The 11,688-nt window shown below is 47.2% G+C and overlaps 1 protein-coding gene across 1 annotated transcript in view; it reads left to right on the top strand.

Moving 5' to 3' along the window:
- The window catches only part of kirrel1b (kirre like nephrin family adhesion molecule 1b), a gene marked incomplete at both ends in the record, with an annotated part of 106,117 nt that overhangs the window by 56,040 nt on the left and 38,389 nt on the right, over positions 1–11,688 (top strand). The window contains 2 exons of the mRNA XM_083653448.1: positions 1,163–1,312; positions 10,992–11,141. Of these exons, the coding sequence (XP_083509574.1) occupies positions 1,163–1,312; positions 10,992–11,141 (300 nt within the window). The remainder of the gene's footprint in view (positions 1–1,162; positions 1,313–10,991; positions 11,142–11,688) is intronic.

The following is an 11,688-nucleotide window of genomic DNA, read 5'->3' as shown; positions in this document are numbered from 1 at the left end:
ATCCAAGAAAAGAAGAGCCTCTGGGAAGACAAACACCAAACTCTGTGTGTGTGTGTGTGTGTGTGTGTGTGTGTGTGTGTGTGTGTGTTTGTGCACGTGTGTGTGTGCATGTCATAAGAGGCACCACACTCTCCCTCTCTGCCTTAATGAATGCGCCCTCTTGCAAGAGTTTCACTGGAATATGAAACCATTTTACCTGATGATGCAAACGGCTGAAAACACAGTTGGGTTAATACGTCGCCTCCTCACCTGACACACTCGGTCTCTCTCTGTCTCTCTGTGTCTCTCTCTCTCTCTGTCTCTCTCTCTCTCTGTCTCTCTCTCTCTGTCTCTCTCTCTCTCTGTCTCTCTCTCTCTGTCTCTCTCTCTCTGTCTCTCTCTCTCTCTGTCTCTCTCTCTCTGTCTCTCTCTCTCTCTGTCTCTCTCTCTCTCTGTCTCTCTCTCTCTCTGTGGGGGCGTTGACGTGGGCGAGCTCGACACTTGTCGTTTTTGTAGCCGTGTATCTTAGCGTGGCGCTACACTAGCCACAGGGCTCTTTCTGCCCGGGGAAATGTGCACGTAAGCAAAATCCTTTGTACTGTATACGATGAAAAAGAGCAGACGTCTTTTTGTGTGTGTGTGTGTGTGTGTGTGTGCTGATAAGGAACACACACAATCCACACACACCTCAATAAAATCGAAGGAAAATCTCAGAAAAGGGGCGAGAGAGGAAACACAAGAAAGTTGAAGAGAGGAATAACACAGTGTCTCTCTCTCTCTCTCTCTCTCTCTCTCTCTCTCTCTCTCTCTGCATCTATATGCATGTGTGCATACAGTATCTCTGCAGGCCCGTTCAATACAGTTCAATTCAGAACTTTACTGTCCCCCAAGAGAAATGTAATTTGCAGACAAGGTGTGTAATAAAGGGAAAAACACAATAAAAATCACATAATAAACAACATCATAAAAACACCATAAACAGGATAAAACACATAACAAATCACCACAACACCTCCCATATGGACAAACAGCAGTCGATGAGAGCGGAGAGGGGCCCGGACCGCTCGATACGGCGCAATAAAAGATGGCAGCCGGGTCAGAATGGAAGGAACTTAAAATTGATCTCTCTCTCCCACTCTCTCTCTCTCTCTCTCCCCCCCTCCCCTCTCTCCCTCCCTTCCAGTGTGGTGCGTTCGTTTCTCCCAGGAGCCTGCGGACCAGTCGGTGGTGCTGGGGGAGCGGGTGGTGCTGTCCTGCGTCGTCTTCAACTACAGCGGCATCGTCCAGTGGACCAAGGATGGGCTGGCCCTGGGTGTGGGGGAGGGCCTCCGAGGTGAGAGGGAGGAGAGAGAGAGAGAGAGGGAGGGAGGGGTTCGGGGGGGAGTTACTCTGTCGCAACCTTGCAGCTCCTCTCCAAGGTGCATGAATCAAAGTGAAGCGGGGGGCGAACGGGGGGGAAATAATTCAACTGCGGTTTCGGTTCAGTGTCTGGCTGTGGCAGTGAGAACCCTGAGAAAGGCTATTCTATTACAGCTGAAATGTGTCGTTTTTTAACATGAGGGGAGTGCAGACTGTACGCGCACAGAGTGAGAGTTCACTTCAGAGCCAAAGAGGCGTGTGAGTGACACCAAATGAGGCCTGTATATCACGCTGAATTAGAGTAAATCCCTTACACTGCTGACAAAAGCAGACACACATTTACATTTTAAGCTGACACGCACATCCACAGTGACTTACAGAGAGCGGAGAGGGAAGAAGAAGCTTCACTCTGGCACTTTGTTTCAGCAAACATCACGGGGAAAAGTCAAGAGTGCAAAGGTCAACCCAGAAGCCCAGACTGTAGAGGGAGATTTCCCTGCATCTTTAGACCTTTGTGTTCAGCAAGGTCATCTTCACAATGGAACACCACTTTTATGATTTTTCAGAATAAGTCAGAATCAGAATCAGAATAACTTTATTGATCCCCGAGGGGAAATTGGGACATGCTACAGTTGCTCGTACTGCAGGCATGGAAAAATATCAACATAAGCATCAAACATTATAAGAGACATAGGACTGTTCCATACAATGAAATATAATAAAATACAATACAATACAATAGAAGTTACATAGCCTATGTGTGTAAGTGTCACAAAAATATGTGTCATTCTCAAGTACCCTTAGTAAAGTGAAATATCTGAGGTACTATTTCCTTATATACCGCAGAGGGAGTATACTGTAGTAATAATAGTAGTAGTAGTAATAATAATACAATAATAGTACTAATACTACTACTACTACTAATAGTAACAATAATACAACCTACTAATAGTAACAATAATTCAACAGTACTAATAATATAATAATAAAATAGAAGAATAATAACAAGTAAGGTGCATCCAGTCAGTAAAGTGAACAGTATCAGTGGGGATTTTTGATTATTGCACAAATGGTAAATGGCCTGCATTTATATAGCGCTTTTTATCCAAAGCTCATTCACCCATTCATACACCAATGGCGGCAGGCTACCACGCGGGAGCAATTTGGGGTTTGGTATCTTGCCCAAGGACACTTCGACATGCAGACTGGAGGAGGCGGGAATCGAACCACCGACCTCTTTTATCCAAAGCGATTAGTGGACGACCCGCTGTACCTCCTGAGCTACAGCCGCCCCCTGCACAAATTGTGGTAATTTGCAGTTATTGCACATGGAGTTTTATTGCACATCAGGTATACATTATCCAAGTTGGTTTGAGTTGTGGACGGGTGGAGTGAGTCCAAGGCTTCTAATTGACTGACTCAGAGTGACTGGTGCTCTGAGGGAGGAGTTAAAGAGTTTGATGACTCAGAGTGACTGGTGCTCTGAGGGAGGAGTTAAAGAGTTTGATGACTCAGAGTGACTGGTGCTCTGAGGGAGGAGTTAAAGAGTTTGATGACCACAGGCAGGAATTACTTCCTGTGGCGCTCTGTGGTGCATCTGGGTGGGAACAGTCTTGCACTGAATGTGCTCCTGTGTTCGACCAGCTCGTCATGGAGTGGGTGGGAGATGTTGTTCATGATGGAACGTAACTTGGACAACATCCTTCTCTCTGACACTGCTGTCAGAGAGCTCAGCTCTGAGCCCCACCACATCCCTGTACTGGCCTTGCAGGATCAGTTTGTTGAGTCTGTTGGCGTCCGCTGCCCTCAGCCTGCTGCCCTCAGCCTGCTGCCCACAGTCTGCTGCCCACAGTCTGCTGCCCTCAGCCTGCTGCCCACAGTCTGCTGCCCACAGCCTGCTGCCCTCAGCCTGCTGCCCACAGCCTGCTGCTATCAGCCTGCTGCCCTCAGCCTGCTGCTATCAGCCTGCTGCTATCAGCCTGCTGCTATCAGCCTGCTGCCCTCAGCCTGCTGCTATCAGCCTGCTGCCCTCAGCCTGCTGCTATCAGCCTGCTGCTATCAGCCTGCTGCCCTCAGCCTGCTGCCCTCAGCCTGCTGCTATCAGCCTGCTGCCCTCAGCCTGCTGCCCACAGCCTGCTGCCCTCAGCCTGCTGCTATCAGCCTGCTGCCCACAGCCTGCTGCTATCAGCCTGCTGCCCTCAGCCTGCTGCCCTCAGCCTGCTGCCCACAGTCTGCTGCTATCAGCCTGCTGCCCACAGCCTGCTGCCCACAGCCTGCTGCTATCAGCCTGCTGCTATCAGCCTGCTGCCCTCATCCTGCTGCCCTCATCCTGCTGCCCTCAGCCTGCTGCCCTCAGCCTGCTGCTATCAGCCTGCTGCCCACAGCCTGCTGCTGTCAGCCTGCTGCTATCAGCCTGCTGCCCTCAGCCTGCTGCCCTCAGCCTGCTGCCCACAGCCTGCTGCTATCAGCCTGCTGCCCTCAGCCTGCTGCCCTCGGTCTGCTGCTATCAGCCTGCTGCCCTCAACCTGCTGCCCTCAGCCTGCTGCCCACAGCCTGCTGCTATCAGCCTGCTGCCCTCAGCCTGCTGCTATCAGCCTGCTGCCCTCAGCCTGCTGCCCTCAGCCTGCTGCCCTCAACCTGCTGCTATCAGCCTGCTGCTATCAGCCTGCTGCCCTCAGCCTGCTGCTATCAGCCTGCTGCCCTCAGCCTGCTGCCCTCAACCTGCTGCTATCAGCCTGCTGCCCTCAACCTGCTGCTATCAGCCTGCTGCTATCAGCCTGCTGCCCTCAGCCTGCTGCCCTCAACCTGCTGCTATCAGCCTGCTGCCCTCAACCTGCTGCTATCAACCTGCTGCTATCAGCCTGCTGCCCTCAACCTGCTGCCCACAGCCTGCTGCTATCAGCCTGCTGCCCTCAGCCTGCTGCTATCAGCCTGCTGCCCTCAACCTGCTGCCCTCAGCCTGCTGCCCTCAACCTGCTGCCCTCAACCTGCTGCCCACAGCCTGCTGCCCACAGCACACGACAGCAAACAGGAAGGCACCGGCCACCACAGACTCATAACACATCCTCAGCATTGTCCGGCAGATGTTTGAAGCGTAAATGCGATCACCAAGTCATAATAGAGGCGTTCATTTGTGAAGATGATCCTGCTGAACAAAAGGCTGCAGTTTCATAAACGTTTGTTAGCCACAGACCTTATTTCAGACATCTAACCAAAATCCCCGTAGAAAAAAACTGACTTCCAGACGAGGGAACCAGGTGATACTCACTTCCGGGTCCTGCGGTACTCTATATGGGTTTATGAAGGCCGATAGTGAGGCGATATACAATAGACCTTATTCGATTGACGTCACTCACGTACGGGCACGCCCACCACCGCCATATTGTTGACATTCCGCAGCCCGCTGTTTAAAAGTGACTGACAGCTGTCATAGCTTAGGACGCTAGCCAGCATTACTTACTAGCCTATTTAATGCGGTTTTTACTGCATCAGGAGCTATTTCACAACAGCGATAGTGTGCTGTGTAATAATACACGGCTGTAGTAATAGCAGCAATAAAAGCCCAGGTGTTAGCTACTAGCTACTGTCCACAAACGTGAAGGGGAAGAGACTAGAGGCTAATGTTAGTAGCAAACATTGGGCTCATGCAAGCAAGCGTCAGATCAAACAAACATTCAACGTTAAGGTTATTTACCTTTGCTGTCATGACAATGTTTGATAAAGATGATGATGACGATGTCGTTGGTGGCACAAAAGTAAAAATGTCAGACCAATTGCCACAGATGAAATAGTTATAACGCTAGGACTCAAGGGATTTGAAAGCCTTCAGCTCCTGAGATGTGTAGCCTACAGTATGCCAATGCTGTCTGTATTCACAATGTCCGGTACGTTATACCTGGCAATATAATGAGTTATATTTACTCTAAGTCAGTTTTTTATAGGGGTCCGCACCTTCGACCAAACTTATTTTTTCATCACTTCTCTTTGACGCAGCCATAACTGTTTCTATACGCTCGGCCAGCCTACGTTACGGCTGCAGTTTGTCATCAATATGGTTATCGAATAAGGTCTATGGCCCCTATTCTCCCACAGGCCTTCGGCGCTAAAACGGGCCTTCGGCGCGAAAAAACGTGCCTTGCGCCTGCCTCGGGAAGATATCAATATGGCTTTACGCTGCCAAATGCGCTTTAGGCCGAATGAGCATGGCGCACTCCCTGAATGGGCGAGAATGGGCGTTTCGGCGTTAAATGTCGGCGTAATGATATCTTCCCACCTGGCGTAAATTTAGCGCTTTGCGCTTTTGAAAACCAGGCCTATTCAGTGTGCCGGTTGCGCGGAGCACTCCTCTGGCTCTCCTCTGGCTCCCCTCTGTCACCCTTCTCTGTGTCACTCTCTCCCTCTCTCCTCAGTCTGACAGGCACAATACGACTCTCTCTCTGACTCCCTCGCTCAGACAGACACAACACACTTCCCATAGGAAAAATAAGTTGTAAGTTCACTGCCTGGCCTGTCCCAGCATGCATTGTGGTACTTTATTTCGCTACTAAATAGCAACCAAATGAGCCGAAATGTATGGTTACATGCTCCCAAAATAATGTGTAATGGTAACACAACCTGCAATTGTCGAACATTTCAATATTGGACCAAATAAAACATCGAAATGAAAACACCACCCTATGTGAAACATATATGTCCTCCTGGGCCTATATACCTGTATACCCCTTGTCGATTTAACGTGATTTAGATAAGTGACGGTGGAACGCGCTTCTACTGGCATCTGCTATACTGTGATGTCCGCTCCAATAACTTGGCCCTATTTCACATTTAGTTTTACAATAAAAACACATTTATGCAATAATGTAGGGTATATTTATGTGCATCATCCTTCCTGCAGCAGGCGAGAGAAAATGATATCTTTCTGGACAAACTTTCACCAATCTAATAGGCTATATTTTTCTAGCTGATGCATTTAGAACATTCTTTTCACTTTGATCTTGCTATAGTGTAGGGTATTTACATGCTTGCAGTATTTAAACTGCAGTTAGATTGGTTTGAGAAGCATAATAATATGGAATAATAGCCTATATATGGAGACAGACAGACTGGATGAAGGGAGGGGGGGGGGGGGGCAGAGCGCTTGGCTTTGTCTGGTTTTACCGGATTTGTCCAGGAATTGGACCTGAGTCTCGCGAGAGTCTCATGAGAGTTGCGTTGTGACAGGAAAACGCCGCAAGCCGGGAGCGCCATGTTTCATTTGGAGTAACCTACTGTAACAGAAAGCGTAGCGCACGGATGTTGTAAGTGAGGGCTGAATATTTAACTGATTTCGAGAATATGGACGAGGCATTTGATTTCGATGGCCACCCGTATTTATTTGAGCCAGAGTAACTATGTGGATACAAACTGCCGGGCAACAGAGCAACAAGCAGAGAGGATGAACCACAAGCTACTGCGAGCTAATTACAAGCCTTTATTTCTCTCTCTGTATTTTACAGTAACAATCTCAACCTGTGTCCGTTGCAAGAATAAGCTTGTTAAGTGGATGAAAGCGCAGGTTGCCGAGGCAGGAGGGGCACCGGGCAACGCACCTGCAATCTTGGTCAATACTGCACCAATTTCCAAAAATTCGGATCACATTAGTTCGCATAAGAAATTGTCAAAATAGGGTCCAGGTTGAAAAATACCAAAATTCTCCTTTAAACACACACATACGCAGGCACATACGCACACACACACACCTACACACACACTCATATCGATGCATCATCATCATACATGTATCCACATGGAATGACACATACATGAGTCAGCACACAAACACACACACACACACACACACACACACACACACACACACACAGACACACACACACACACACACACACACACACACACACACACAGACACACATACACAGTGATAATCTGACATGTGATGTGAACCCCGCGTCAATTCACAGGTTCAGTAAAGGTCAGCACATCACTCGTTCCTTCGTCTCTCAAATTCTCCCATTACGTGGTTTATTATTACGTGGTTTATTATTACGTGGTTTATATTACGTGGGTTTATTATTACGTGGTTTATTAGTACGTGGTTTATTTTTACGTGGTTTATTATTACGTGGTTTATTATTATGTGGTGTATTATTACGTGGTTTATTTTTTACGTGGTTTATTATTACGTGGTGTATTATTACATGGTTTATTATTACGTGGTGTATTATTACGTGGTTTATTATTACGCGGTTTATCATTACGTGGTTTATTACCTCCTCTCGTTTCTCTCAAAGCTTCGCCTTTGCTCTTCCTCTCTGTGTATCTCATCTCTCTCTTCCTCCCTTTCCTCCTCCTTCGCTCCTCTCTCTCTCTGCCTCTCTCTCTCTCTCTCTGCCTCTCTCTCTCTCTCTGCCTCTCTCTCTCGTCGATAACAGTCTCTCCATAACAGTTGTCCTTGCGGCGTGTTGCGAGTGTGGCTTTCGACGACGGACATGCCGGTGTTTCTGATAAACACATCTTCTCTTGTCTCTTTTTCTTTCTTTTCATCCGTACATTGTTTTTATCCCCCTGGCCACCTCTCCTCCGTCGATTCTCTTCATATTCTCTCCGTTCTTTGTCTTCCCTTGTTGATGCGTATGTGAGGTCCTTTTCTAAGCTGTCAGTGAAACTTGTCTATGTGTATAGCAGGTTGTTGCTATTCTGCCCTGCATTGTGTTCACACTTAGTCGATTAATTGATTAGTCGATCGACAGAAAATTAATCCCCAACTATTTTTTATAATCTATGATTTTTTTCTAAGAAAAAATAAAAAACACTAAAATGATCTCGTTCCAGCTTCTTAAACGTGAATATTTTCTGGTTTCTTTCTCTTTTTGAGGATGTCATCTTGGGCTTTGGGGGAAAAAGTGATCCGCGTTTTTCGCCATTTTCTGAGATTTTACAGACCAAGCAACTAATCGATTAGTCGAGAAAAGAATCAAGATTGATCGATAATGAAAATAATCGTTTTTTGCAGCCGCACACATTCACAAACGAACAACACATTTTAAACCACATGGTTGTGTGTGCAGACTGCAGACAAAAGTCCTTCTATGGGCTGGTGAATGGGAATGAACTCAACCTGTTATCACTGTGATGCAACACGACTATTATGTTTACCCCTCTTTTTGATGTGTCCCTATGCAAACCATCCACATCCAGCCTGATGTGTTGCAGTGTGTTGCACACACAGACATCACTCTGCGCTCATGTGTATGCAACACACACGTAAACAAAGGACCATACACCTTCATCCATCCACTACCTGCAGGCTGTTCATTGTTCGTCGTCGTCCTCCTCCTCCTCCTCCTCCTTCTCCCCGGGGTGCTTTCACCTCTGTGGTTGCTATGGTGCGAGGTGCTGGAGTGGATGATGTCATCTCCACTAATACTTTTGCCCCCCTCCTCCCCTCGCGACCCGCCTGCCTGCCTGCCTCCCAGAGCCTCCGCCATCTGAATCCATGATGTCATGTTGGGATCGGGGCACAGAGGATCAATGAGTGCCCCCTAGTGGGGTGTCAGTCACACTCGATGATGTCTTTGTCTGCAAGGCGAGGGTTCAAACGGAGAGAAAAGGGTTTTGCTGTGCGGGTTAGCGCTGCCTGTAGCGCTGCCTGCTGCAGCCTCTGCAGCAGGCAGCGCAGCGATGTGGTGCCAGGCTGACTCCATGGCTCTCTGCAAAGCCTTTGAGCTGTTTGTTTGTCTGTGTCGCTCGTATGTGTGTGTGTGTGTGTGTGCACCTCTGTGTGTGTGTCTGTGTGTGTGTGTGTGTGTGTGTGTGTGCGTGCCTCTGTGTGTGTGTGTGTGTGTGTGTGTGTGTGTGTGTGTGTGTGTGTGTGTGTGTGTATGTATGTGTGCTTCCACGTTCACTATACCCATCTGTCTTATTTGTGTACAAGCAATGTTTCTATGTCATCATTGTATGTCAAAAAGGTTTTTGACTCTTGAATTAATGCTATCCATATCATACATCAAAGTAAGATTCTGTGTAGAGATGTAACGGTATGAATATTTCACATCACGATTATCATGACCAAAATTATCAAGGTTATCGTATTATTACGGTATTCCTAAAAAATTGCTGAAAATGTTCAAAAAGTACTGAGAGACTCACTGAAATCATTTTACAATGTTTTATTTTGAAAACTCAGACCCAAAAAGGATTGATACACTCACTGAAATCATTTCTCCAAGGCTGCACGTTTGCATCTGGGAGACTGTTGCCAACTTTGGTTGATGATGGACAGTATTTACCATGTTTTTCAACGCACTGTAATCACGGTAACACGGTAATCACGGCACCACGGTTTTAATGATCATGAAAATTTTAAACGGTACGGTTATCGTAAGGAATTTTGTCACGGTTATCATTAAAACTGGTTATCGTTACATCCCTAATTCAGTGTAATTTACATGATGTATAACTGTCCGTTTTGCTGCTCTCTTCAGCTGACTGATAAAACACAATAGAGATTCAGCCTTTAAACACAGTTCATGAAAGCCTGCACATTTGCGACATTTTCTATAAGCGTGTTGGGTCGGCCTTTCTCTGTACAAAAGTCCTCTGCCAGGCAGGAAGTGATGCGTTTTATGTTTCTGGCAGCAGCGCTTTGTTTGGAATAAACAGACGAAGAAGAGCTGCATGAGCGGCGGCGATAGCCACCATGGCTGAACAGATGGACAAAAGAGCTGTAGAAAGTCACACTGCATCAACAGAACAGCAAAGGGAAAAAAGTCAGTCAAAAGGCTTGAGAGTGTTCATTGATATTATGATGATGAGGCTGCATGGGGTTACATTGATTTTATGTCTGTGAGGGAAAAGCCTGCAACACTGTCTGCTTAGATTAAAACACTATGGGAACAATTTATCTCAACTGTGAGCTCTGTCTTTCTCACGTCTCTGTGCCTATGCTGCTATGATGCATTGCTATGCTACCAGCTGTAACCGAGTGAAACACAGTCCTCGTAAAGTCCCAGACTGGTGCTGAGTTGTTGGTTAAACGCACTCCCCAGTATAAAGGCCCGTTAACCTGCTTCACTAAGGGAGCTAGCTCTCTCTGTGTTGTGGTTGGGTTAAATACACTGCGTATCCATTTGTAACAGTGTTGCTACTTGCTACATGGAATTTCATCCAAACGTATAATTCTAGCCACACAAGTGAAGCTATTGTGAAAGGAAAAGGTCTTATGATGACTCATGCCTTTAATAGTAGCCCATAATGAGCATTCTCCTTCATGCCAGCAATCATTTTATAAGAGGAGGCCATTTTTTCCCGGGGAATATCCCATTTCTGAATGAAACCAGAAATGATCTCGCTTATTTTCCATATTCCCCGGGCTTCCCAGACACAGAAACCCTGTTATGATTCATGACTTACAGAAATTCCAATAAGCATACATGCATCCCACAAGGGTTTTCTAATGGCTGTCTCCATCGATTTAACCCCCGTCCCACTCTGTGTCCCCCCCAGCTTGGCCCAGGTATTGTTTAACCCCCGTCCCACTCTGTGTCCCCCCAGCTTGGCCCAGGTATTGTTTAACCCCCGTCCCACTCTGTGTCCCCCCCTACCCTGGCCCAGGTGTCGATTTAACCCCCGTCCCGCTCTGTGTCCCCTTCCCAGCCTGGCCCAGGTATCGGGTGCAGCGGGTCCTGGACATCGGCCAGTACAACCTGGAGATCTCCAACGCGGAGCTTTCTGACGACTCGCTGTACGAGTGTCAGGCCACGGAGGCCGCGCTGCGCTCCAGGAGGGCCAAACTCAACGTACTCAGTAAGTGGAGCTGCTACAGTAAACATTATGCCTAATGTGTTGAACTCTTTAGAGGAAACAGATGAATATTATTTACTAACCAGGTGATTCAGCTGAGATAAAGGACCTTTCCTTTTCATGGGAAAACTGAGGTGATGATCAAATCCAAGGATGTCGCATCAATACTTGTGTCCTCGTGGAGAAAGATCTTCCCAAGTTGAGAGAAAGGGCTAAAAACAGAAAATGTGTCTTTACTGTTTGAGACGAGCTGTGATGCATTGAGACACACAGATGTTTTCCCAGCTGCTTAAACCCACTCTGCAGTACTGACTAGACCTGTCGTGATGTTTGGAAATGATGCATCGTTCTTTGAGCTTCAACTTCCTTCTTGTTAGTCACCATCTGATAAGTCCTTGATGGGCAAGTCAGCTTCCAGGCTCCTTGGCACTCTTCCATTTTGGAAGAGCAGAATTGTGTTCAGCCACATCTGTGCCATTTTACCTGTGATCGTGCTGAATCTTTCAGCAAGTGTAAAGACTGCAGGTGACCTAACGGAGCCAGATTTTCT

This window comes from Poromitra crassiceps (assembly GCF_964638095.1).
Source record: "Poromitra crassiceps genome assembly, chromosome: 17".
NCBI lineage: Eukaryota > Metazoa > Chordata > Actinopteri > Beryciformes > Melamphaidae > Poromitra > Poromitra crassiceps.
The sequence above is the reverse complement of the archived record's forward strand: the minus strand, read 5'-3'. Positions and strand labels throughout refer to the sequence as shown.